The sequence below is a fragment of the Nelumbo nucifera genome, chromosome 4 (assembly GCF_055504915.1).
Source record: "Nelumbo nucifera cultivar China Antique chromosome 4, China Antique-T2T, whole genome shotgun sequence".
In the NCBI taxonomy this organism is placed as follows: Eukaryota; Viridiplantae; Streptophyta; class Magnoliopsida; order Proteales; family Nelumbonaceae; genus Nelumbo; species Nelumbo nucifera.
The window spans coordinates 42,544,503-42,571,596 of NC_142652.1; the positions used below are offsets into that span (position 1 = coordinate 42,544,503).

The window sequence follows — 27,094 nt, forward strand, 5'->3', positions numbered from 1 at the left end:
ATCATGTAGTTTTGACTAAGTTCATTGTACAAATTTGCAGCATATTATTTTGTTTATTAACCTTAGTTTCTTATATTTGTTTGATGGTTTGAAACATAAAGTTGTCTGAATGAGTAGAGTGTTTTTTTCTAAATATTACTTACCTAGAATTTTGTTATTTGCCATTTGACTATTTATCGCACATACTACTAATTGGAACTATGTTTTCGTTTTTGGTGGTAATGCATTAGCAAATCAGCACGCTTGCCGGAAACCAAGTTCCTAGTGATTTTGAATGGGAAGTTCTTTTTACCATGGCAATTATTGGACTTGGCCTCTTACTTTTTGCATTACTGATTGGAAATATACAAAATTATTTGCAAGCCCTTGGAAGGAGGTATGTACTGTATTTATTGGATTGATAATGAAAAATGCCACTGGATACGTAACATAAATGTAGAAAAAGTCTTTCATTTTTTTAATTGAAATTCAGACTTGAGAGTTGAGGAAAATTTTCATAATTTAAAGAAATTAACAACTAGTTAAAGAAGCTCATTTAATGTTGAATTATGTTATTGATGCTTCCTTGAGGTCTGACAGACTATTTTTAACAAATGTGGTTTATGAAAGTCTAGGAAAGCATGTACAACCATGAAATTTGGTTCGTCTAGGGTTTATATTGAATGGTACAAGTATTATATGACTAGGGCAATGTCATGTTAGGATTCAAGTTAAAGGATCTAAATTGCTGGTTAAAGATCGAGAGGACCTTTATCAATACACACAGAATACTTAACAAAAACCCAAGCACAAGAAAGTGGGAATTTGAGAAGAATTACTGTAGTGCAAATCTATTAAAATGGGACAAAAGGGAAGTTGAATTAGGTTTTAATCTAATGGAGTAGACACACAAGGGATGATTTCTACTTGACTGGTTTCATAGGGCAAAACAGTAAGAGTATCTGAAAGGATTCAGTTACAAGATGTTTATTTACTGGTTATTGGTCAATGTTAGCCCCAAAGTAGAGTTTTTGTATCACCTCATAGCAACACCCAATATGCAACATTGAACGATAGCAAAGATTTATCATATTTCGAAACTTGGAAAGCAGGAAAAAAAAACCTGTAGATCCTGTAGTCTGTAGGGTTCTCTGGGTATCAGACCTAGAACTTCTTTTTTCAAGGGGCCACACAATGAAGGATAGCCATCCCCCAAATCCATAATCTCCCCAACCCACGAGGCAACAGGATTTGATCCCATGTCTCTGCTCCAACTTGCCAGAGAACTTACTAACTGAACCATCACGAGTCGGTAATATTGAAATGAAAAATTTTAATTGTTTATTCATTTCCTAAAAGACAAATATTGCTACATATTATGCTATATAGGCCTTGTTTGTTTGCTGTGCAATTTCATTTGCGGTGATGCAAAAGTACGAGTGTAAATGATTTGAGTTCGCATCCTGATTTTTTTTTGTTTTTACTCTTTTATCATTTTCCTTCCATTTGCATTGTGGATTAAGCATGGTTTGAATATTGGCAATATTTGGTGAAATTTCCCTTGAATATCCCCCTTTTTCTAGGTGACGATGCAAAGTTTTTTGGGAATCTTATTTTTTCCAAATATCTCCAAAATTTTTGGATGTCAGTGATGTTTTAATTTCATTGATAAATTATATGTTTGGTTTAAAACTTTAGAATATTATTAAAAACTTTTCATTTTTTTTTTAAATTCTCATATTTTTTTAAATATTTTCCTAAAAGAACCAATGAGGAATTGGTGATTTGATAAGGAACTTATTAAAGTCTCATAGTTTTATCCTATTTGACTTATAAAGTTCTTTGCTATTGTTTATAAATTTATTAAAATATTTTCCTAAAATATGGAAAGTGGCATATTTAATGAAGAGAAGATGGATAAAAAAACTAAAAGGGGAATGAAGAAAAGGATACTTATTAAAGTCTCTTAATTTTCTCCTACTAAAAGGAAGGGAAATTTTAAGCTCATGCAAATTTAAACAGTGGCAGCAGTGGCTCATATAAAATAGGTTTCCCTTCCTTTCTGTTCCTTTTATTTCAAACCAAACACAGCCTAAGTGTGCAACTATACTTCTTTTGATGATTTCTTGAAGGTTTATTAAATAATTCCATGTTCTAGAAAATTTTCAAGAAAACATTTTGTTTTCTTGGTGACTCGTTGCCCAATGGGGATATAGATTTGATGGGTCCAGGGACCAAGGTAAAGTGAGGAAAGGTGTTAGGCACCCTACACGCCCGGTTATACCAGTCTCTACTTCACCAATGTTCCAAGGATGATTTTTAATAATTTTGGGCCTTAAAAATTAGAACCCACTTAAATAGTAATGGACAAATAATATTAAAACTACTAAAAGAAATAAACTAAAGAAATGACAATATCAAATGAAGAGAGAATGTTCAAATAGCTAGGTAAATCATGCAAGTCATAATCTATCATTGAAACAAGTGAGTGGAGGATACATGAACTAAAAACTAATTATTTGCTATAGAAATTAAAGCTAACGAAATCCTAAGTGATGGACTATGTGTTGGAATAGGGTTAGAATCTATCTGATGGATGGTCGTGTTAGACAGTTGCATGCCCTTAGCTCCAATCAGAATGATGTACATTATGAATTTATTGTAAATGAATAAAGTACATATTTGATTCATGTTCTTGTGGTGTGTTTCTGTGTAATACCCTTAAATTAGACACTTATGAGACTCGTGTTAGTTTAGAATGTTCACAGCCGTTGGATAAGTCTGGGGAGATTTATTCTGCCAAGGCTGACACTGGTGTGCTGCCAATTGTTGGGGTGGCCTATCTCAGCTGTCAGGGTGAGACCCAAGGCACATGCAATGTAGGATTAATTGAATCTTTGAATCGGACCAGATTTGCAGTATTGCCCTGGACCTTGGAGATTGATGGGCAAAAATGGAAAATTACACCTGACCCCTAGACTCGATTATGATACTGCACTAAGTGTCGTATTGGGCTGTCTTTGATATGCCAATCAGTGAGATCCTTAGCGGGGGTCAATGTTAGACAGTTTTTGTATGCCCTTAGCTTCAATCAGAATGATGTACATTATGAGTTTATTGTAAATGAATAAAGTACATATTTGATTCATGTTCCTTTGGTGTGTTTCTGTGCAATACCCTTAAACTGGACACTTAATGAGACTCGTGTTAGTTTAGAATGTTCACAGCCAGTGGGTCGGTCTGGAGAGACCTATCCTGATAAGGCTGACACTGATGTGCCACCAAGTCGGTTGGGGTGGCCTGTCTCAGCCACCAGGGTGAGACCCCAGGCACATGCAATGTAGGATCAATTGAATCTTTGAATTGGACCAGATTTCCAGTATTGCCCTGGACCTTGAGATTAATGGGCAAAACTGGAAAGTTACACCCGACCCCTAGACTCGATTATGATACTGCACTAGGTGTCGGATTGGGCTGCCTTTGATGTACCAATCAGTGAGATCCTTAGTGGGGGTCAAAACCTGGGTATGTTGGGACAGTCTGAGAATTCATCTGAGTGGGTGATCATAGTGACAAGATCAGCCCCTTTGTCGGACAAAGGTAATGATCGGGGATGCACTCTCACTAATGGAAACCAAGACTGCCGGCAGCCGATTTCAATCGTTGAGATTTGTTTTGCAAAATATATTTTATATGAGATATAAAAGTATATATATTATGGTTTCTAAAATGTTTGCAAAGGTTTTAATTCCCTGGATCCATATAAGTCGAGAGTGCAACACTGTTCCTTGTAGCCGAGGGAGAGGTCCTCTCTTGTCGGGCAGTGTTTGATCATTATGGGCTGAGAGGTTAAGTGTAAGACCATTGAAGATAATACCTGATGGGCTATTCTTGCATCTGCCCACAGTCCCTGGGTGTTACAAGGTGGATTGGCCCAGGGACCACTTAGGGTAAGTGTTGGGCCCATAGAGCCCATGTGATGGGTTTCAGGGGGTGCACTGTCCATAACAGTGTATTCAGCCAGGCCTTGTAACAAAGACTGGGCTGAACCCATGTGGCTGATGTATAGATCAATGCTTGGGTCCCACGCCATACAAGGAAGCCCAACTGGGCAGCAGTTAGGAAGGCTAAGTGAGCACATAACCTTAATGGGCCTCAATCCCATTTCGAATTGGGCTAATTTAATGAGTTAAACATGGGGCGAATTCTGAGATGGATTAGCAGATAGGATAGAGTCTTAACCCTATCCACTCAGAGAGTCCAAATCTGAATGTGATTCAGATCTAGAAACCTCCTAATGAGATTAGGAGAAGGCTGATCTAATCTGCAGATAAGGGTTTATCCTTATCTCCTAAAGGGATGTTTGATCCAAATATGATTTGGATCAGCAACTCCTAATTGGATTAGGGACTGATCCTTTAGGGTTACAAAAGAAGGAAGGGGCGGCAGCCTTTAGATGACACACATTCACATCCTCTTTAGAGCTGAAATCACAGAAGAAAGAATTAAGCAACTCTGCAGAATTCTTTCTTGCCGCCTCCTTCTTCTTGCCCCTTATCTTGCCAGTTCAATCTCCAGTTCAGTGGGAGAAGTCAAGATTCGATCTTGATATCAGTTCTTTGTGAAATGACTGATTGGAAGCTGTGCTCATGTGCCATCCTACTATTTCTTGCGAAGGACTAGGTTCTTGGAGAAGAACACTGCTGATTTTTCTCCATCCTGCACTGCGCTATCTTCAGAGGGAGCAGTCTTTGGATCCTTCCTTGGGCGTGAACTCCTCCATTAGGAGATATTATTTCTTCGTATCAGGTATAATTCTCTCCTACTGCTTTTGTTCCGATTTGGTTCAGTTTATGGTTCAAGATTGATCCTTGAAAATATGATTTTCTAAATAGGGAATTCGTTTCCCAGTTGAAAGGAAGAGAAATTTTTTTTTGAAATTCGCCCACCTTATTCCATAAGATTTGGGTGTCCATACGATGGATCTCTCATCCCTTCAGTGAAAACCTAGGTATGTTGGGACATTCTGAGAATTCATCTAAGTGGGTGATCATAGTGACAAGATCAGCCCCTTTGTCGGACAAAGGTAATGATCGGGGATGCACTCTCTCTGATGGAAACCAAGACTACCGGCAGCCGATTTCAATTGTTGAGATTTGTTTTGCAAAATATATTTTATATGAGATATAAAAGTATATATATAATGGTTTCCAAACGTTTGCAAAAGGTTTTAATTCACAGGATCCATATGAGTAGAGAGTGCATCACTGTTCCTTCCAGCCGAGGGAGAGGTCCTCTCTTGTCGGGCAGTGTTTGATCATTATGGGCTGAGAGGTTAAGTGTAAGACCATTTAGGGTAATACCTGATGGGCTAATCTTGCATCTGCCCATAGTCTTTGGGTGTTACAAGGTGGCTTGGCCCAGGGACCACTTAGGGTAAGTGTTGGGCCCATAGAGCCCATCTGATAGGTTTCAGGGGGTGCACTGTCCATAACAGTGTATTCGGCCAAGCCTTGTAACAAAGGCTGGGCTGAACCCATGTGGCTGATGTGTAGATCAATGTTTGGGTCCCATGCCATACAAGGAAGCCCAACTGGGCAGCAGTTAGGAAGGTTAAGTGAGCACATAACATTAATGGGCCTAAAGCCCATTTCGAACTGGGCTGATTTGATCAATTAAATAAGGGGCAAATTCTGAGATTGGATTAGCAAATAGGATTGGGTCTTAATCCTATCCACTCAGAGAGTCCAAATCTAAATGTGATTCAGATCTGGAAACCTCCTAATGAGATTAGGAGAAGGCTGATCTAATCTGCAGATAAGATAAGGGTTTACCCTTATCACTTAAAGGGAATTCTGATCCAAATATGATTTGGATCAGCAACTCCTAATGGGATTAGGAGCTGATCCCTTTAAGCTTATAAAAGGAGGAGGGGGCGACAGCTTTTAGTAGATACACATTCACATCCTCTTCAGAGTTGAAATCACTGAACGAAGAATTCAGCAACCCTGCAAAATTCTTCCTTGCTGCCTCCTTCCTGCCGCTGCCTCACCTGCCAGTTCGATCTCCAGTTAGGTGGGAGAAATCAAGATTGGATCTTGGTATCAGTTTCTTGTGAAGGGACTGATAGGAAGCTGTGCTCACGTGCCGTCCTGGTAATTCTTGCGAAGGATTAGGTTCTTGGGAAGAACACTGTTGATTCTGCTCCATCCTGCATTGCGCCATCTTCAATGGGAGCAGTCTTTGGATCCTTCCTTGGGCGTGAACACCTTCGTTGGGAGATATTATTTCTCCGTATCATGTTGGTTCAAGATTGTTCATTGAAAAATATGATTTTTCTAAAATAAGGGAATACGATTCCCAGTAGGATGGAGAAAAATTTTTGAAATTCGCCCATTCTATTCCGCAAGATTTGGGCATCCATACGATGGATATCTCATCCCTTCAGGCCGAACCATGCTTGATGGTTAGACGGAATTTCAAAATTTTTTCTAACCTTTTCAGGAACCAATTTCTCAATAAATTTGAAATCTAAAATTTCAAGATCGTTCTTGCATCGATTGGACTAGATTTGAAACCAAAGAGAAGGGAGATGATACCTGATACGGAGACCACAAATCGTAGCTCCCAAGGTGGAAGTTCACACCCAATATCAGTCCTAAAACCAGCCTCCAACTGAAGATGGCGCAATGTACAGAGGACCGATTCAACAACACTTGATTTCAGCAAATCTACTTTCCAACTTGCTTGGATTGAGTAGGGTAATTGACCTGATATTCTCTTGTGTTTTTCTTGAAAAAAATAGAGAATAAAACTGATCTAAATCAGTTCTTGAAAGCCTAGGTCGCGATAGGGTTTCTTGGGAGACAAAAGAGAAGAAGAGGGAACAAAAGAGAAAAGTGTACAAGTCTAATTCACCCTCTTCTTTTATCTCTTAATGGAGCACTCTCCTAATATAATTAGGAGATTATCCAAATCTGAATTAGATCTAGACTCATTTAACAATTAAACATTATCCCCTTGAGAGGATAAGTGCTCCATACACAATACCAGACCCAGATTTTGTCATGTGACTACTTAATTAATCTTATTAATTATGGGCCTTTGGCCCATTTTCTTCAAAGGCTCACGACCCTAGGTGTTGCATGGCTACTTTAGGCCTGATATTGTATGTCATGGGATCCCACAAAGGTTTCCCTCAAGTCCATAAGGGTCCGGACCCACCTCTAAAAGAGGTTAGGCCGAATTTACTGCTCAAAGCAGTGAACCCCTGATCCAATCAGCATGGGCTGTCTGAGTCCAATATTTACACCTAAATGATCCCTAGATTCAGCCACCCTATAAATATTCAACGATAATGGACTTAAGTGAGATAAAAGTCATCAGGTAATCAGCCCTGTAATGGTCTCTTACACTTAACTTCTCGGCTCATAATGATCACAACACTACCCGATAGGGAAGGACCTCTCCCCTGACTACAAGGTGCAGTGCCACACTCTCTGCTCAGGTGGATCCCGGGATTAAAACCTTTTTTTGCAAAACTTTTTCATATAAATACATTTTGCAAAAACAATTTTAGTTACAGTTGAAATCCACTACTGGCAGTTTAGGTTTCCATCAAAGAGTGTAAACCCTAATATTCAGTTAATTAACAATGCCAATATGTAAATCCACTACCGGCAGTTTAGGTAAGAAGTAATTCTATATCCTACAACTAAGATGTGATGAAAGTGACCATTATCATGCAAAATCCTGATGCCTATTTATTCACGCAAAGAAAAACGAGCAAATAGAATGAGAGTGCATGTTGATCAAAATAGGATTACCAAGCTACTTTCCAATCCAGCAAGCGGATCTACTAATACATGCAAGATAATTCACTAGTAATCAACATTTTACATTACAAGAAGATGACTTACTTGGTATTCTGTTTGTGATTGCTTGAGTGAAAATTCAGTTATTTAACTAAACCCATAGAAAAATCCAAGAATGAGAGAAAACCATTATAACTTTCTACCACTGTATCCTGTAACTCTGAGTTTTATGATTAATTGACACTCGACATGACCCTTCGGCATCATTCATACATTCAAAACCTCTCTCCATTCTTATGGAAATATTCAGATTTTTTGGTAGGATAGAACTATTGGTTGTGTGGCCCAAATGGTATAGAAAGACTGACATAAGAGTTGTCATACCACTGCTGCATTGTTTGATCTCAAGCATTCTCCTTGCTTTGCTTCATAGCGTCCAAGGGGTGTTTCTTGTGCTTCCAGTGTGTGGGTTGAAGAAAAGAGTTTTTTCAAAGTGTAGGATGTGGATGGAAGAGAGAGGGAGCTTAAGGATGTGGCTAATGGTTGTGGGAGTGTGCTTGCATGGGTTTCTCCCTAGGCTAGAATGTGTGTCCTTGTGTGTGAGAAAAGGAGGGTATTTATAGATTTTTGGGGAGGATTCTAGAAGGGAATGGAGGGCTGAGATTTGAGATTTAGGAGATCTATGGCTGAGGTTTAAAGGTTTAAAGGGTTTTTGGAGGGAGATTGATTGAGGAAAGGGGCTACCAAGATAGCTTTGGGAGAGATCCTCTCAATCAATGAAGACAATAGGTGGAAAATTTCACCAATTTACTTAAATTTAACATTCCAAGTTTAGGTGATTGGCTTATTTGATTGTGGCTCCTTATTTGGTTAAATTTTAAATTCTAAGATGGCTCTGGAGGCTGAGGGAAAGATCTGGTCATGAGGGTCCCTAGGTTCGAATTTGTAGTGAAGAGGATTCCAAATGGAGGGCCTAGATCAATCTAGATTTGGGTCTCAAGATAGAAAGGCTAATGGTGTCTGAATTGGATGATCTTGGTTTCCTTGGACTCGGAATTTGGAGCTCTAGGCATCTACAAGGTTGGATTTTTGGTTTCATGTAGCATATGGTTCAAGATAAAAAATGATCCCAATCGGACGATCAGAATTGGTTCCGGCTTCGAGTCTTAAGATGAAAGGGTAAATGGTGTCGTTGGATTTGGATTGTTGGGCTCTATATACCTGTGGTCTCGGATTTTTGATTTGACGGGAGATGAGATTCAGAATCAAAATGACCCCCATTAAACGATCGGAATCAGTTTTGGCTTCGGGTCCTAAGATGAAGGGGTAAGCGATGTCGGATTTCGGTGATTTGGATATCCTCGGATTTGGATTGTTAGGCTCTACATACCTGTGGTCTTGGATTTCTGATTTGATGGGAGATGAGATTCAGAATCAAAATGACCCCGATTATCGGGATTGGTTCCGACTTTGGGTCTTAAGATGAAAGGGGTAAACGGTATTGAAATTAGGTGATCTTGGTGTCGATGGATTTGGATTTTTTGGCGCTACGTACCTATGGTTTCAGATTTCTGATTCGACGTGATATGAGGTTCAAGATCAAAATGACCCCAATTAGATGACTAGAATCAGTTCTGGCTTTGGGTCTTAAGATGAAGGGGTAAATGGTGTTTGGTTTGGATGATCATGGTCTCATTGGATTTGGATTTTAGGGCTCTATGTACCTAATGTGCTGGTTGTAGAGTTCAAACTTTTGTGAAATTCCAAAAATGCCCTTGGGTCGACTGAGAGGTTAGCTGAAGCATGCTTGGATCTTGAAGAACTGCAAAAAGACCAAAGAGCGCAAAAATGGGTTGTCAACAAATATGTTTGGTCCTATCATGCTAGATTGGATTATAGGCAATATTAAACACAACTTGATTGCCGCAATACAGTTTCATAGGTGAATGAAAATTAATCCCCAACTCTCCTGTTAGATTCTTCAACCAAAGAAGTCTAGATACACAATGTTCTACTACCTTTTATTCAGATAAAATCACTAAATAATCCTCATGGAGAAGTCCCTGAATTCATTCTCTATTGGAATATAGAGATTTCTTAGACTGGGCTAGTGGTTAACCATAGGGCTGATGATGTCATCCATACAGCCACAGCTAGTGATATCAACAATTTCCTGTTAGTTGGAAGGATCTCCAGTGTTGCTCTGGTGCCAACTTCAATGCAGAAATGAAAATATAATATTATAATGATAAAAGGTGAAAAAACAAGTGAAGAAGAAACCAGGAAGGAGAAAGGTTTTAGAAGCGGAAAAACTTAATTGTGCTCCATTTCAACAACTACAAATAATTGTAATCACCTAAAGCTGAGATTAACTGTGGAGATTTTATCTTTGAACACAAGGGGCTAAGAAATCCTGCTAAAGATGAACATGCCAGAAATGTGGTGTGAAGAAGTGAAAAAGGACATCTTACTAATTCAAGAACCGAAGTGTTGGTTCGGCTGTGTTAATTTGTATGTTTATCTTTGTTGGGTCTTAAGTCATTAGTTATTGGGCCTTAGTTACTGGGCCTAATCTTATTTAGTGTTTATTTGACTAGGTGTCCCATCCTAATCAGGGGCATTCTGGTCTATTTATGTAACATTATGTAATGTTTTTATACATAATAGATTAGGGCTGGCTGAGAACAATTCTGCCGCCCATCTCATACCTTCTTCTTCTTCTTCTTCTTCTTCTTCTCCTCTCATTCAACAGCTCTATTTCAGCAAACATGGTATCAGAGCACTAATCTTTCGACTGGTTACAGCAGCCGCCTCTTCTTCTACTCGCAGTTAACTCTCTCACTTCTTTTTTTTTGGTTGCTGCAAAGAAACCCTAGGGTTGGTCGTAGAACACAGCTGGACCTACATCTAGGGTTTCCCTTGGTTGTAGGGCCCAAGGGGAGTTAGACCCAGAGGCTAATGCCCTAATAGACGCAGTACAGCAGACTGTAGCCATTCGGCTAAGATAGATCTGTGTAGAACAGATCTAGGCGGAAGGACTAATCTCAGCAGTCCTAGAACTGTTCGTGGGTGAGGTTATAACCTGCGATAGCAGTGCTTAGCACACAGTAGAAGCCAACACAGCAAGTTGCAGGCTGCGGCAGCAGTGATTAGAACACAGCAGAAGGTAGCACAACAGATTATAATCTGTGACAGCAGTAATTAGGGCACAGTGTGCAGTGTAGTACTCGGTGTGTCAGCTCTGTGTCGGGTTCTCAGGACTGAGTTTACAGTGCAGCAAGTTCCGTATGTGTGAAACAGTTCACTATATATTGTGTTTACAGTCTTGACATTTACGAGTAAGAGAAGATGTCTTCCATATCCGGGGAAGTGTCTTCTAGAGATGTTAGGGCTTGTGGGAGGTCTCCTAATTTGGAGAATCCAAATCTGCACAACCTATCACAAGTATGTTGTTGGATGAGTACAATTTCAGAGAATGGTCTGTCTCAGCCATGCTTTTCATCACATCCCGGGAACTCACTGGTTACTTGGACGGGCAGAAGAAGGAACCCGAAGTGGGGAGTGCTGAATATGCAGCTTGGTGCAAGGAGAATGCTACAATTATGTCCTGGCTACTTGCCTCAATGACTCCAAGAGTAGCTAGGACTGTTCAACATTTCTCCACGGCTGCCAAGATATGGGAAAAAGTTTCTAAAACCTATGGGCAGAAAAAGAATAATGCCAGAATTTACAGACTGAATCAAGACATTGCTGCCTTGAGGCAAGGAGATATGAGTGTTGCAACATATTTTGCTACACTAGAAGGACTATGGGAAGAGTTAGATCACCACCTTATTATTGATTGGGAGAATGCCAGAGACAAGGAAAAGCATGACAAACAAGTTGAAGAGGGTAGAGCATTTAAATTTCTGGCTGGCCTAGATCCTATATATGAGAGCATAAGGTCCCAAATTCTGGGAAGGGATGAAATGCCAGACTTACATCATGTTCACTACCTTGTGAGGAATGAAGAGGTGAGAAGAAAAGAGATGCAGGTTGATACTCAAACTAAACTAGCTGAACAGTCTGTGGAACATTTGGCCCTAATCTCTACAAATCAAAGGGGAAACAGGCACTCTGACAAGAGACATCTGAAGTGCACCCACTGTGGAGGGGAAAGGCATGTGAAAGAGACCTGTTGGGTTCTCCATCCGCATCTGAAGCCAGCTGCATTGAGGAAAGATAAGAAGCATCAGAAGGGTCAATCTGCAAGTGTGAATCTGGCTACGGGTCAAAGTGATGATGATTCAAAACACTCATTCACAGTTACTTCCTCTTCCATGGGACAGACTACTAATTCCCCTGGAACCGGGTCCTTGGGTTTTACTGCCGATGAGGTAGAGGTACTTAGCCGGGCCCTAGCCCGTCTAAGGACCAATTCTCTTCCATCCTCCTCCCTTGCCAGATCAGGTATTGTCTCTACCTTTAGTGCAATTAGTACTATTGATCCTGCCTCTTGGATTATTGATTATGGTGCAACTGACCACATGACACACATGTCTTCTCTATTTTCTTCCTATCATTTAATGTCTGGCCAAGATAAAATGAGGGTTGCTGATGGTTCTCTCTCTACCATCTCTGGGAAAGGAGTGGTTGACCTAAGCAAGGACCTCTCACTCAAATCTGTCTTGCATGTTCCCAATCTTTCTTCAAATCTCTTATCTGTTTCAAAGCTTACCAAAAATTTGAATTGTAGCATAACCTTTTTTCTACTCATTGTGTCTTTCAGGACAGATTGACGAAGAGAACGATTGGGAGCGGTCATGAGTGTGGAGGTTTCTACTACCTTGATGCAAACATCAGTTCGGCCTTACAAACATCTGCTACTAGTAGTCAGTCCAATGTGGAGTCAATAGCTAGGTTACATCTGTGGCATGCTAGGCTAGGTCATTTACCGTTTTCATCATTGGAAGTGTTGTTTCCAGAATTATTCAAAGGTGTTTCAAGTCAAGAGTTAGTTTGTGAAGTCTGTCAACTATCAAAGCAATGTAGAACTGTTTATTCAACTTCGAGTAATGAAATTCAAGCTTCTTTTGACTTAGTCCACTCTGATGTTTGGGGCCCCTCTCCCATTATTTTTGTTCATGGCTTTCGATACTTTATCAATTTTATTGATCACTATTCTCGATGCACATGGATCTACTTATTAAAAGGACGAGAAGAAGTGCCGCGGGTAACCATGACATTTTGCAAAATGATTGAAACACAATTTGGCACGAAGATCAAACAATTCAGGTCAGATAATGCTGCAAAATACCTTGAAAGGTCCTTGAATCTGTTTATGGAGGATGTTGGAATGATTCATCAGTCATCTTGTGCTAGTACCCCCCAACAGAATGGAGTTGCTGAGCGCAAGAATAGGCACCTATTGGAGACTGCTCGAGCCTTACTATTTCAGCACAAAGTTCCAAAAAACTATTGGTCTCAAGCAATCCTTACTGCATCATATCTGATAAATCGAATGCCATCCAAGGTATTGGGGATGAAAACTCCTTTCTCTGTTCTTTGCCCTCATCTTCCTGACTTTTCTCTTCCACCGAGAGTCTTTGGTTGTGTATGCTTTATACATGTCAAGGATCCGAAGAAGACCAAATTGGATCCTAGGGCTACAAAGGGAATCTTTTTGGGGTACTTCCCTACTCAGAAGGGATACAAGTGTTATGATCCAGTCACCAAAAAAAAATATGTCACAAAGGATGTGGTATTCTTTGAGTCTCAATCCTATTTTCATTCTTCCCAGAATCCTCTTCAGGGGAAGACTAGTGGGATGGAAGAGGATTCTTCTATTCCTCCATTCTTTGTGCCTCTCTCTACCTCAGGCCTTCCATCTTCTCCTCCTGATCCACCTAGTTGTGGTATCCCGGGTGAATCTAGTGAGGCTCCCATTGTACCAGCTACTACTAGTGATGTTGCAAATATTACTGAAGACTCCAGTAGGCTGCAAAGAGATATCGGAATCACCTACAACAGAAGGAAGAAGGGCCCTCTAACTCATGACAGCAACCAATTGGACTCGGATCAACCCGTCTCAGAAACTCAAGGTAATCCTATCAGTTCCTCTGACTTGGATCTTCCTATTGCCCTTCGTAAGTCTACTCATTCTTGTACTATCAGACACCCCATTGCTGATTTTGTGTCTTACTCACATTTGTCTCCTCGTTATTGTTCTTTTGTGTCTGCTCTCTCTTCTGTGCATGTTCCTACCAGGTATTCTGAGGCAGTATTTAACCCAAAATGGAAAGAGGCTATGGACGAAGAAATGAAGGCCTTAATGAAAGCAGGGACTTGGGAATTAGTGGATCTACCAGAAGGGAAAGGCACTGTTGGATGCAAGTGGGTGTTCACTGTGAAGCATAGGGAGGACGGGTCCATTGAAAGGTACAAGGCTAGACTGGTAGCAAAAGGGTTTACTCAAAAAGAAGGGATTGACTACAAAGAAACCTTTGCTCCGGTGGCAAAACTCAACACAATCCGAGTTCTATTATCATTAGCTGCAAATTTCTCATGGGAGCTACATCAGTTGGACGTGAAGAATGCTTTCTTGAATGGCGACCTGCATGAAGAGGTGTTCATGGATCCTCCACTAGGTTATGGGCTTGGTAAGAAGGTATGTAGACTGAGAAAAGCCCTATACGGCCTTAAGCAGTCCCCTCGAGCTTGGTTTGAGAAGCTATGTGGGGCCATGAAGAAAGGGGGTTACACTCAAAGTGGGGCAGATCATACTCTATTCATAAGGAAGAGAAATGGCAAACTTACAACACTTATTGTCTATGTGGATGATATGGTAATTACAGGGGATGATCAGGAAGAGATTAAAAGACTAAAGGAGGTCTTGGCTGCTGAATTTGAGATCAAAGACCTGGGCCAACTGAGATACTTTCTTGGGGTTGAAGTTGCAAGATCCAAAGAGGGCATCTATATATGTCAGCGGAAATACATCCTTGATCTTCTTCAAGAGACAGGCATGATGGGGTGTAGGCCAGCAGATACTCCAATAGAACAGAATCATGGTCTACAGGAGTCAGTAGGAGAGGACTACCTTGATAAGGGAAGATATCAAAAGCTGGTGGGGAAGTTGATTTACTTGTCCCTCACTCGCCCTGACATTGCTTATGTTGTACATGTTGTCAGTCAATTCATGCACACTCCTAAAATCCCTCACATGAAAACTGTGGAAAGGATCCTCAGATATTTGACGTCTTGCCCGGGGAAAGGGATTCTGTTTAGGAAAAACAGTAAAATTGAAGTTGAAGGATATACTGATGCAGATTGGGCTGGCTCTGTTGGGGACAGGAAGTCTACTTCTGGGTACTGCACCTTTGTTGGAGGAAATTTAGTTACATGGAGGAGTAAAAAACAGAATGTGGTTGCTAGATCTAGTGCAGAGGCCGAATATCGAGCTATGGCTCATGGTGTTGCTGAACTTTTATGGCTTAAGATCCTGCTTGGTGAACTTGGAATAAAGATTGAGTGTCCTCTCAGGTTGTACTGTGACAACAAGGCTGCCATCAACATTGCAAATAACCCAGTGCAACATGATAGAACAAAACATATTGAGATAGACCGTCACTTTGTCAGAGAAAGAATTGTCTCAGGAGAACTCTGCATCCCTTATACTCCCTCCGAGATGCAGATTGCAGATGTTCTGACTAAAGGGCTAGCTACAATGAAATTCGTGGACTTACTTGGCAAGCTAAACATGATTGACATCCATGCTTAGCTTGAGGGGGAGTGTTGGTTCGGCTGTGTTAATTTGTATGTTTATCTTTGTTGGGTCTTAAGTCATTAGTTATTGGGCCTTAGTTACTGGGCCTAATCTTATTTAGTGTTTATTTGACTAGGTGTCCCATCCTAATCAGGGGCATTCTGGTCTATTTATGTAACATTATGTAATGTTCTTATACATAATAGATTAGGGCTGGCTGAGAACAATTCTGCCGCCCATCTCATATCTTCTTCTTCTTCTTCTCCTCTCATTCGACAGCTCTATTTCAGCAAAACGAAGCATTTATGCATCGATGGATGTCGGGTTAAGAAATGACATTTTAGTGTTAATATTGGAGAGTCAAGAGTGGGAGGTGGTTCTAATAGAAGGTTTATTCAAAGGGATGCTACATTTTGCAATTCTAGGTCGTCTCTAAGGTGATAGAATGGAAAGTAGATCCTCTTTATATTTTGCAATTCTAGGGCGACCTCTAGTTTTCTTATGAAATAGTATTACCAACAGGATCTACTGGTTTCATGAATCCTTTATTGTCCTTGTTTTCTCATTGATCCATTAAGTATATAATCTACAAAAAGAATATAAGAGAAAATATAATGTTTTCTGAGTGTTGCTTTAATCTTATCTTTCAATTAGATTTTGTAATTTATCCTAATACTTAATTGATATTTTCTTAATTTTGATTTGTTAAGGGGACTAGAAATGCAGCTAAGGCGTCGTGATGTTGAGAAGTGGATGAGTCATAGACGTTTGCCTCTACCACTAAGAAGGTATTCCTGATTCGGTACCTTTATATTAATTTTTTTTTAGTATCTAAATTGTAGCATTTATTTACACTGGTTTACTTTTGTTTTCCTTTTATTGGTCTTGTTTGGATTTATATCTGGTTTTCCATTAGAAGTGTTAAAGCTTACATTTAACATATTGTGCAAAATTACAAAGAGGCCCTTGAATAGGCACCCTAATACAAAAGAAACATAAAAGGACAAAAATACCCTTACATTGTCAACACTCCCCCTCAAGCTGAGCATAGATATTTGCCATGCCCAAATTGTTTTTGTTGTTGTCAAGCTGGTTTGGGGTCCCCATGAGCCATAGCTTTGTACCTTACCTTTGCACTAGATCCACAACTGATTGTTTCTTACTACTCCAAGATACAACATTACCATCCACCAAGGTACAGTAGCCAGAAGTAGGCCACCAATCATCAATAGAATCTGCCCAGTTAACATCAAAATAGGCCTCTACCATCAGATGCCGATGATTAGAATACAACATTCCTTTTCCTGGACACCCCTTCAAATATGCAGGTATTCTATTCACTGCTTGCATTTGAGATGATATAGGCTTATTCATATATTGGTTGACCACACTTACAGCATATGATATATCAAGTCTACTTAGACACAAGTAGAGAAGGCGACCGACAAGTCTTTGATACACACCCTTGTTAAGAAGAATATCTCCATCATCAACACCCAAATTATGATTGGGAACAATTGGGAGTTTCAACTAGTTTACAATCCAATTTACCAACCTTCTAAAGTAGATTAACAATATATTTCCTCTAAGAAATGTAAATGCCTCACTTTGACCTTGCAATCTCAATCCCTAGGAAATATTGGAGATTTCCAAGGTCCTTAATTTAAAATTTAGTAGCAAGAAAATACTTCAGTTCAACAATTCCAGAGATATCATCCCTTGTGATAACAATATCATCGACATATACTATCAACATAATCACTTTTCCATTTAATCTCATGATAAACAATAAGGTATGCTTAGCTTGAGATTGTGAGAAGCCAACTTTCAAGACGAATTTTCTGAATTTGTCAAACCAAGCACTAGGGGACTGTTTAAGGCCATAAAGGGATTTCTTCAAGAAGCAAACCTTCCCTTCACTCCCAAGGATGTTCATTCCTAGAGTAAGTTCCATGTAAACTTATCCCTGAAGGTTGCCATTAAGAAAAGCATTATTAACATCCATTGATACAAGGGCTAAGAATAGTGGGCAGCAAGGGACATGATAACTTTGATTGAGTTCATCTTGGTTATTGGGGCAAATGTTTCTTGGTAATCAATGTCATAAGACTAAGTATACCCATTTTCCACAAGTCAAGCTTTATACATTTCAATTGATCCATCAGCTTTATGTTTCACAATGTAAACCCACCTACATCCAACAAGAACATTGCCTTTTGGGAGAGAAACAATTTCCCATGTTTTGTTTTTTTTCAAGTGCCTCCATTTCCTGGTTCATAGCATCCTTCCAATGAGAGAACTGCATTGCCTCAATAACAATGTGAGGGATAAAAACAGAAGCAATAGAAGAGATATAGGCACAATAAGAAGGTGATAAGGATTCATAGGAGACATAATTTGAGATAAGATATTTAGTACATGTACTTTTTGCGTTATGAATTGCAATATGATGGTCAAGGTCAGAACCCACACTAGGAAGCTCAGTAACAAATTCAACACAAGGATTAGAAACAGGAAGAGGTTTAATGAACCAGTAGTGCCAAGACTGAGGAATAGGAGGAGGCACAAGAGGAACACTATTACCACCACGAGGAGGAGGAAAAAAAGAAGAACTAACAATATCTGTTGTTTTTGGAAGAAGAATTGACATACAAAAAGGAGTCCAATCTTCATTGACATTCTCCTCTTGAAAAGAAGGATGATGGGAGGAGAAGAAGGGAGTAGACTCAAAGAATGACATCTTTGGACACACATCTTTTTCTAAAACATGGGTCATAACAACAGTACCCCTTTTGGACCGAAGAATATCCCAAGAAGACACAAGAGGTTTCAACAGCAGCCAACCCACCATACGAGCATGCAATCCCTAAGCTCCAAATCTGGATTTTTAGCCAATTTCCATCCAAAAAATCTAAGAAAAATATAAAACAGCTTCAAACCACCATGAAACCTATACCAAAATTCCTCTAAAACTGGAGTGCATCAATATGCATTAGAAACCCATGTGGATGCTGCCAACTGTATGAATTGCTGATGTCAACCGGCAGCATGCTAACGCCAGTAGGTCTATCTGTGAGTCATGACCATTAGCAGATGGTTTCCTCGATCTTACGATGCTCTGATACCAAGTTAGAAGATATAGAGATGAGGGAAAAGAGAGTGACAGGTGTGTTACTGTTCACACCTAGAAAGCCTACATTTAACATATTGCGCAAAATTACAAAGAGGCCTTTGAATAGGTGCCCTAATACAAAAACAAAACATAAAGGAACAAAAACATCAAGAAGTCACTTGTGCATTCTCCCTTGTCTTTGCCTCATCCTCCTAAAGGAGGAGAACATCAATCATTTCATAATAATTCTAGATGATTACTAGTCATAACAACACTATTATCTTTTTAGTGGAAATCTTCTCAGAAATGAATTGTTCTTCAACTTCTATATGACTGGTCCTATCATGATGAATTGGATTTTTTTGGATATTGATTGTTGCCCTATTGTTTGGATAGAGACTTATAGGCTCTCCAACAGTTAACTTGAAATAATATTCAGCTTTAGCACCTCATTGAACAATGACTAACTGTCTTTTGCTCCTCCTGGTCATGAAGATTCTTTTTTAGATTGGTTTTCTTCATTACTGAGGTTTCACTAACAAAAGGTATAACTAGAGATAAATTTTCTACCATTTGCTATACCTTTTGTAGTGAAACCTTTTAGTAACCAAGAGAACTTATTTACTAGTTACTATTTTTAGTAATTTTTTTAACTCCATATTAAGTTCATTTAAGTAGCATTAGGAAAGCATTATTACAGTTGTTTAGGAGTTTTTCCTTATTTAGGTGAGGTTACTTATGGACTTGTTTTTGTTTTAAAGTGTTGTAATGTGCATGTTTAGTGACATAGGGGCATTATTGTCCTTTCATCTTTAGTTATGTTTGCCGTGATAAAATAATGAATAGGAGTTGCCACTTTTGCCTCTTATTTTCTCTTCTCTTCTACTTCATTTTCTTTATGAGTTTAGTTCTATTATCATGGTTCTTGGTGTCACATTCTGTAACAATGGTAAAACTGGAAACAGAGGTTAAAGATCATGGTCGGTCCCACTTGCACATAGAAAATGTCATCAGAGACCCCGGTTTATGGACTCAAGGGCGGCCACTACGATGGTCAAGTTAGTTGAGCCAAGGAGAAAGGCAAGTTGAGGAGCTCGATAGTGCACCAAGGTGTGCCAAGGTGAGAAAGAAAGTAGAGGAGTGTAGAGAGGAAGAGTCTAGAGACAATCAAACGTTCTACTTCTTAGCCTATTTATAGGTGGAGCCATTAAGTGCAGGGGTGGCAAGCTTGGTAATGGTTTCCAAGGTAGGACTGCCTTTTCCACCCCACAATGCATGAGCTAGTTCCACATGGCCAACTATTACACCAATTAAGCATTTTAGTTTAATGGTCCCAATAGCTTGGTTGACATGTAACTATTGGGTATAATGTTCCTCTTAACTAGAGGTGTAAATTGAGTCGTGCCGCTTGCAGCCCGGCACGAACTTGGACTGGCCCAACACGACGGTCCATGGGCCGTGCCAGGCCTGGCACCACCGAGCGGGCCGTGCTGCGCGGCACAACCCATATATATTATTTATATATATTTATATATACATTATATATATATATATTTATATATTTATGTAGAGAACACTGATGTGGGCCCCACAGCTGTGGTCCCACTCTGTCCGTAGGGTAGAATGTACCTAGTCATCCTAGGGTTAGCTGATGGTCAATCTGTTATTCTAGTTGTTATTTATATTTCAGTTTTATATTGTTTTATGTTATGTAAATACCAAGGGCAGATGTGTCTTTTCATGTAACTAGCATAACCTATAAATATTAAATAGAAGTGGCGGCGGCAGGACATTTGAGATTCTGTCCTTCCTTTCAAATCTTGTGTTCTACTGCTCTCTCACTACTCTTTCTCCTATTTCCTCCATACTTTCTCTCCTTTTTCGAACCTGAAATTTATTAGTGCTCAAGACTGATAGCAGTCTTGAACATCTACAATTTATATAATATTATATAAATTATAATTATATAATAATATATAGTATATAATATATTAATAAAATAAATAATATTCTTTAATTTTATTATACTAACTTATTTAATTATTGTATACACAAAATTCATATGAAATTAAAAGTTTAAGTTTTTGTCAATTCTTTTTTAAATAAATAGCTTTGGCCCGATGCACAGCCTGACCTGGCCCAAGGCTCAGCCCACAAGCTAGCCCGGCCCGCGACACGGCACAGGCCTGGGCTGTGGGCCATGCTGGGCTGACCCCCAAATTTTTCACTGGGGAGGGCAGCATGGCCCACGGGGCAGCACAACACGGCCCACACTTTGCGTGGGCATGGGCCACTTTATACCTCTACTCTTAACTCACCCAAAGGAGTTATCAAATTGCCCCCAAGGTCTTTGGATTGCCAAGAATACCCTCTAAGGTATTTCACATGGTGTCTCTAGCATAGGATCTGTCTAGCTCGATCCAGTTTCAATTGGGCAAATGGCACAATTTGGCACTTCTTCAATACTGAGGTGAGTAAGCTCCTCCACAAACATTGACCTACCGAGATCAAGGTTTATTGAGATAACCAAGGTACTTTGGTGTGGCTTGTTCTTTGGCTTCATACACTCCATTAACCTAGTTGACAATCAACTGAAACCACTGAAGACAACTAATCGGATTGCTTCCAATTTCTTTGCTAGGGAGATCCCGGTTATGAGTGCCTTCGCCATACTTGGCTTCATTATTTGAAGCTCAAATACCAAACCTTAGCATATACTCCAATATTGTGTCATTTGGGCTCAAGTCCACACTTAGCATGTGAGTTATGACCAAGGGATCAATCCTTGGCATTCTAGTGGCAGGCCAGGAAAATGCATTGGTGTTGGCTCGAAGGAAACTGACCAAATTAGAGCAGAGGTCATCTTGGAACAAGAAACCGATCTAGACTGTCTTCTCAAGCTCGTCTTCATTCAGGAGCACAACGAGGTTTTCTATTGGTTGACCTCAATTGGTATTCAATTTGTTATGAATGTCTAAGCCATCAACCTCCAATCCTTCTTTGGTCTTTCCCTTCAAGGCAGCAATGGAACACTGATAAGCCACCTACTAGTTGTTGCAGACTGTCTGGTCCCATGGTCAGTTGATAATTTCATGGCAAGGTGGAGGCTACCGCCTTCATTGCATTTGAGTGTAGGTCATCCAATAGTGACATTGTAAGGCAAGGTGACCTTGACAACCAAGAACACTGTCATAGTTGTAAACTAACGAGGTTATTCCTAAGCTGTGACAGGAAGGTAATTTTCCCTTCATGCTTCATTTTTGCACTAGAGAACCTGACAAGGGGCATGTCAGTGAGTTGAAGCCAATCTAGGCTAGCTCCACCCTCTTAAAAGCATTACTGAAGAGGATGTCTGTTGAGCTTCCATTATCTATCAAAATCATCTTGACATCATAGTTGGTGATCATCATCACGACCAAGGACCACCAATGCATCGTCATGGGGTGTATGAATCCCTACCAAATGATTGCCGGAGAAGGTGATCACCTTGTCCAACTTAAGTTTCTTCTACAGCCTGTATTTCATCTAGAGTTGTCGGACATAAGCCTTACATGTTGTGGAGCTTTCCTCTCCAGAAGCTGGTCCACTAGATATCACCACAATGACCCCTATTGTAGGTTGGTTAGACGTTGGATCAGTTGAGGAAAAGCCAACCTCTTTGTCATTTCGGATGTACACCTTCAAGTTCCCTCACCTAATGAGGGTTTCAATCTCATTTTTTGGCTCATGACATTTGTTCATATTGTGGATGATGTTGCAGCGAAACTTGCAATATTTTCCCTGATTCCTCGTGCTGGGATTATTCTTCATTTATGAGTACAACAAATGCAGTCCTACTTCCTGACCTACATCATTCTAGATCTGGATTTGATTGGGATATAGGTTTTAGGAGGGGTTTCCGTGAATTTGAATTAAATAGTGTCTTATGCTTTTCTGAATATGATCTATAGGAAGAACTATATAGAGTACCATGACCTAATTTTTGGTCTTTGGGTGATTGGAAGTTAAGTCAGTTGAAGAAATCCATACATGGATTGAAAGCCTTCCAAAATCCTGGTTTGAGAGGTTTGGAGTTGCTATGCAACAGGTGGGATTCCAAAATCCATACATGGATTAAAAGCCTTCCAAAATCCTGGTTTTAGAGGTTTGGAGTTGCTATGCAACAGGTGGGAGGTGGGATTCCATTAATACATATGTATCATACCGTCCATATCAAAACAGAGAGAAGTATAATTACTTCTTAATTTATACATATGATGACCTTGTTGTCAAAGGTAATAATCCCCTTCAGAAATAGCCAAATTGAAGTTTTTGACTGTTGAATTTAAATAAGGATTTTAGTTACTTGAAGTTTCTTAGGAATCAATGTAGCTTGATACAAGAAAGGGATATTTATAGTAGTGAAACTATCTATTGAAAGACATAGGAGAAGTAAGAGTTAAACTTGTGAATACTCTTGAGGATCCCAAGCACAGATTAAGTGCTAATATTGGGAAGCCGCTTCAGTATCAAGCTTCTATCAGTCATAAGCTATATGTATCTGTTAAAATTCTCCTATTGACCTCTTAATCAACTCTGTTACCAGATTAGGTTACTCCATACAGATCAAAACATAAAGGGGGTATGATCTAAAAATAAGTTCACAAACTAGACAGAAGGAAGAAATACAGAAACCACAGAAAGATATGAAGAGGTATCTAGAGTAGTTGATCCTCACCCGTAATGACCCTTTATTGGAATATGGAAGAGAGATCAAATATGTAGTAGTATAAAATTACAGAAATGCTCATTTGGACCTACATAAAATAAAAACATAATTCAATGCTACTTCTGTACACTAGTGTCTTAACATGACTATATACAATCCCTTCTTTCACAAAATAGTCACCCAAATCTACTATTGACTACTCTATGAGGGCTTATTTTTTATTTTCCTATTTGTGCAATTGGGGAATTCGAAGCCACTGCTTAGAACTTGAAGTCAGTATTTTAAAACCACAAGGCACAAAAAAGGCGCAAAGGCCAATTTGCACCCAAGGCACAAGTTGCAAGGCACAAGGCGAGGTGTGCACCTTTTTGAAGCAAGGCGCAAAAATATGAAAACAAAAGCTAAAAAATCAAAAACATGTCAGGAAATTCAAAAACAAATGCCAAAAATTAAAAAAAAAAGCAAAAAACATAAAAAATATTAAACATAATATTAATAAAAATATACCTTAAATTTTAAAATTAATGTTTTAAAAAATATATTATCTGAAATTAAAATACATAAACATAACATGTAAAGCGTATTCAAATGAAAATATAAAAATAAAATCAAACATATAAAACATTTTCAAGCATGTAAAATCCATAATCTCTTTTTTTTCCTTAATTGCATTACTCAAGTAGCTAATGTGATGTAAAACATATTACATTCCTGATTCTACGAGCTGACTTTGTGCCACGCCGCTTGAGGCAAGCCCAAACAAGTCCATTTTAGGGTCTTAAATTCTTAATTTCCACACTAAAAATAATGGTTTTATATTTTTTAATTGCCTTTTAAGAAGATATTTTATTAAGATAAACAAATGAACAACATGGACTTGTTTGTGCTTACCTTGAGGGGCGTGGTCAGGGGTTTGGGGACAGAGCCCCCAACCCAGCCGCTAGGTTCAAAAAAAAAAGCAAAAAAGCGTAAATTTTTCAAAAGGCACATGCCTAGGCTAAGGCGAAAGGCGTATCAGGTGCATGCCTAGGCACACCAGGCGGGTGCCTTTTGAAAGTGCTACACCTAGGACCTGGGCAAGGCGCCTAACCTAAAATAAACCTCACCTCTGTACCTAGGTGTGCCTTTTAAATCACTGCTTGAACTTGCTGATGTGTCAAGATTTAAATCACTATAGTTTAAAGGCTGAATCACAATTGGAAAGAGATGGCAGATTTGGAATCTCTTGTTCTAAAATTTTTGACACATCAACATAGAAGTTTTGTATGTATGAATTTGCTTTTCTAGATTGAACAATGTATTTTTGTGGATCTTATGTAGCTGTTATATAATGTAGGCAAGTACGACAATCAGAACATTTCAATTGGGCTGCAACACAAGGTGTAAATGAAGAAATGTTGCTGGATAATTTGCCAGAGGATCTCCAAAGAGATATATGCCGTCATCTCTTTAAGTTTCTTAATAAAGTGAGGTTCATATACTGCAATGCAAGAAAAGGATTAGTGGATTTTTTTATTTTGTCACTGACTAGATTCATTGGCTTTGATCCCTTTATATTTATTTCTTTAAACTATAGTATATCATTGTGAATCTATGATTTTGTTTATCATATGATGGAAATATGGAATACAACACTTTTATTTTTGACACAACCAAAGGTACTTTGTAGAAGTCAGTTCCCCCATCCTATGTATTCGTCTTGTGTGGAATTGGTAACAAATTTAATTTGTTGGAAAATAATATAATTGAAATTTTTTGATAACTACTTTGGAATCTTAGAGATGAGAATGAATAGAGAAGACAAAAGAATGAGAAGTGTAGAGTAAAGGTGCGAACTCCTTAATTTTATTAGACTGAACATTCTATGTAGTAAACAAAGAAATAAAAATTATTAAGAAGAGAGCACAATAGGTGATAAGATATCTTCAACAAACAAAGAAAAAGAAGCCCCCAAAACCAAAGAAAAAGAAGCCCCCAAAACCAGCCACCCTTCAAAACAGAACATCTCACAACCTAACACCCTGCACCCTCATAAGAGTCCAATTTTCACCTTAAATTACCATTCCGCACCAGAAAATTCAACCAAAGCCATTCTTCTTTTCCAACTCCATAAAATAATTTCTTACAAGTTTTTCTCTCCTAGATAGAAAGAGTCCCAATGTTTTTCTTATGTGAACATCCTTTTCTATCATCATTTCCACATCCAACTTTTTCTCAATCTTTCTTACGTGGTCTATAATCATCTCACCCAGTGATTTAAAAGGTGTGCCCAGGCACACAAATGAGGCACATTTTAGAGCATTGTTTTAAAAACGGGACTGGACCGGATGGTTGAACCATCTGACCCAGGAACTGGTCATATATCTGGGTCCGTTTTTAGACTGAACCATTTTTTTTTGGAAAAATAACCATTGAATTGGTCACAGAACCGCTGACCCAGACTATAGAACTTCTAAACCATTTGACCTAGGCAGTGATTTGCGGTTTAATAAAAAGTTATTTCATTTTTTTAATATTATTAACGGAGAAGAAAAAAGAGATAGAGAGATGGGGGAAGGACCGAGACATGACCTCAGATCTGAGATCTGTGGGATAGAAGATAGATAGATAGAGAGAGAGAGAGAAGGAAGTTGTTGTTGCCGTCACTGTCATAGGTGAACGTTTTTTTTTTCCCTTCGTTCTTTCTTTCTTTCTTTCCTTCCCTCCTTCATTTCCTTTTTTCCCTTTTTTCCTTTCTTTCTTCTTTTCCCAGCTGACAGCCACCTAACTCTAGCTCTCTCTTTTCTCATAAAAGAAGAGAGAAAGAACCCTAATATACTAAATTTCCAAAGTAAAGGTCAAACCGCCTGAACCTTTCAACCAAGACGGTTGAACCACTGATCTGGAAACCGGTGATCAAAGTGGTTCAGTTTCCGGGTTGGTTTTTAAAATCCTTGTTTTAGGGTATGCGCCTCACTTAGGTCCTAGGCAGAGTATTTTCAAAAGGTGCATGCCAAGTGTGCCTTGTGCTTCAGCCCAGGCATGTGCCTTTTGAAAATCTGTTCATTTTTTCTGTTTCTCTTTTTGTGTGTTTAGCAGCTGGGCCGGGGGCTCTGCCCCTCAAGTCGGGTTATTAGTATCAATTATTCTTAACTTATTAAATAGCTCACTGTTATGCTTGGTGGTTATACCCTTTGTGAAAACATTGGCTAACTGATTTGTGGAATTAACATAAGGTATACATATTACACCCATCTCCATTTTTTCTCTAATGAAATGTTTGTAAACTTCGATGTGCTCAGTCCTGCCATGTTGGATAGGATTATGTTATATATAGATGGTGGCCTTGTTGCAATAAAGATTAGGTTGATTCAGTACCAATAGATTATCTATGTAAAAAATTACCAATAAAGTTCAAAAATAGTGTAAGAAAAATAAAAGAATGAAGAAGAAACTGAAAAAGAGAAACAACTATGCAACACTTCCTAGTAGACTTACAGGGAATTAAAAATAAAAATTGAAATTCGCCCCTATTGAGCAAGAGAAAGAAGAGGAAGAGAAGGAGGAAGAGAGAAGAGGCTGGCGGACTTAATGCCTCAAAAGAACTTTCTTCATGCGAGTGAAGCATTTGTATTTATACTATAATGGCCGTACAACACAAGTGGTATAGAAATTACAAAACTACCCCTGCGGGCACTAAATCTGTGTACAGTACATACAATAACATCTGTCAACACTCCCCCTCAAGTTGGAGCATA

The 27,094-nt window shown here is 39.1% G+C and overlaps 1 protein-coding gene across 3 annotated transcripts in view; it reads left to right on the top strand.

The window, feature by feature from the left end:
* LOC104590509 (putative cyclic nucleotide-gated ion channel 20, chloroplastic) overlaps positions 1-27,094 on the top strand; it is a 169,546-nt gene that overhangs the window by 96,725 nt on the left and 45,727 nt on the right. For all 3 annotated transcript variants that reach the window (XM_088903557.1, XM_088903559.1, XM_088903558.1), the window contains 3 exons: positions 231-376; positions 16,248-16,325; positions 24,694-24,823. In XM_088903557.1, coding sequence (XP_088759683.1) covers positions 231-376; positions 16,248-16,325; positions 24,694-24,823 — 354 coding nt within the window. The remainder of the gene's footprint in view (positions 1-230; positions 377-16,247; positions 16,326-24,693; positions 24,824-27,094) is intronic.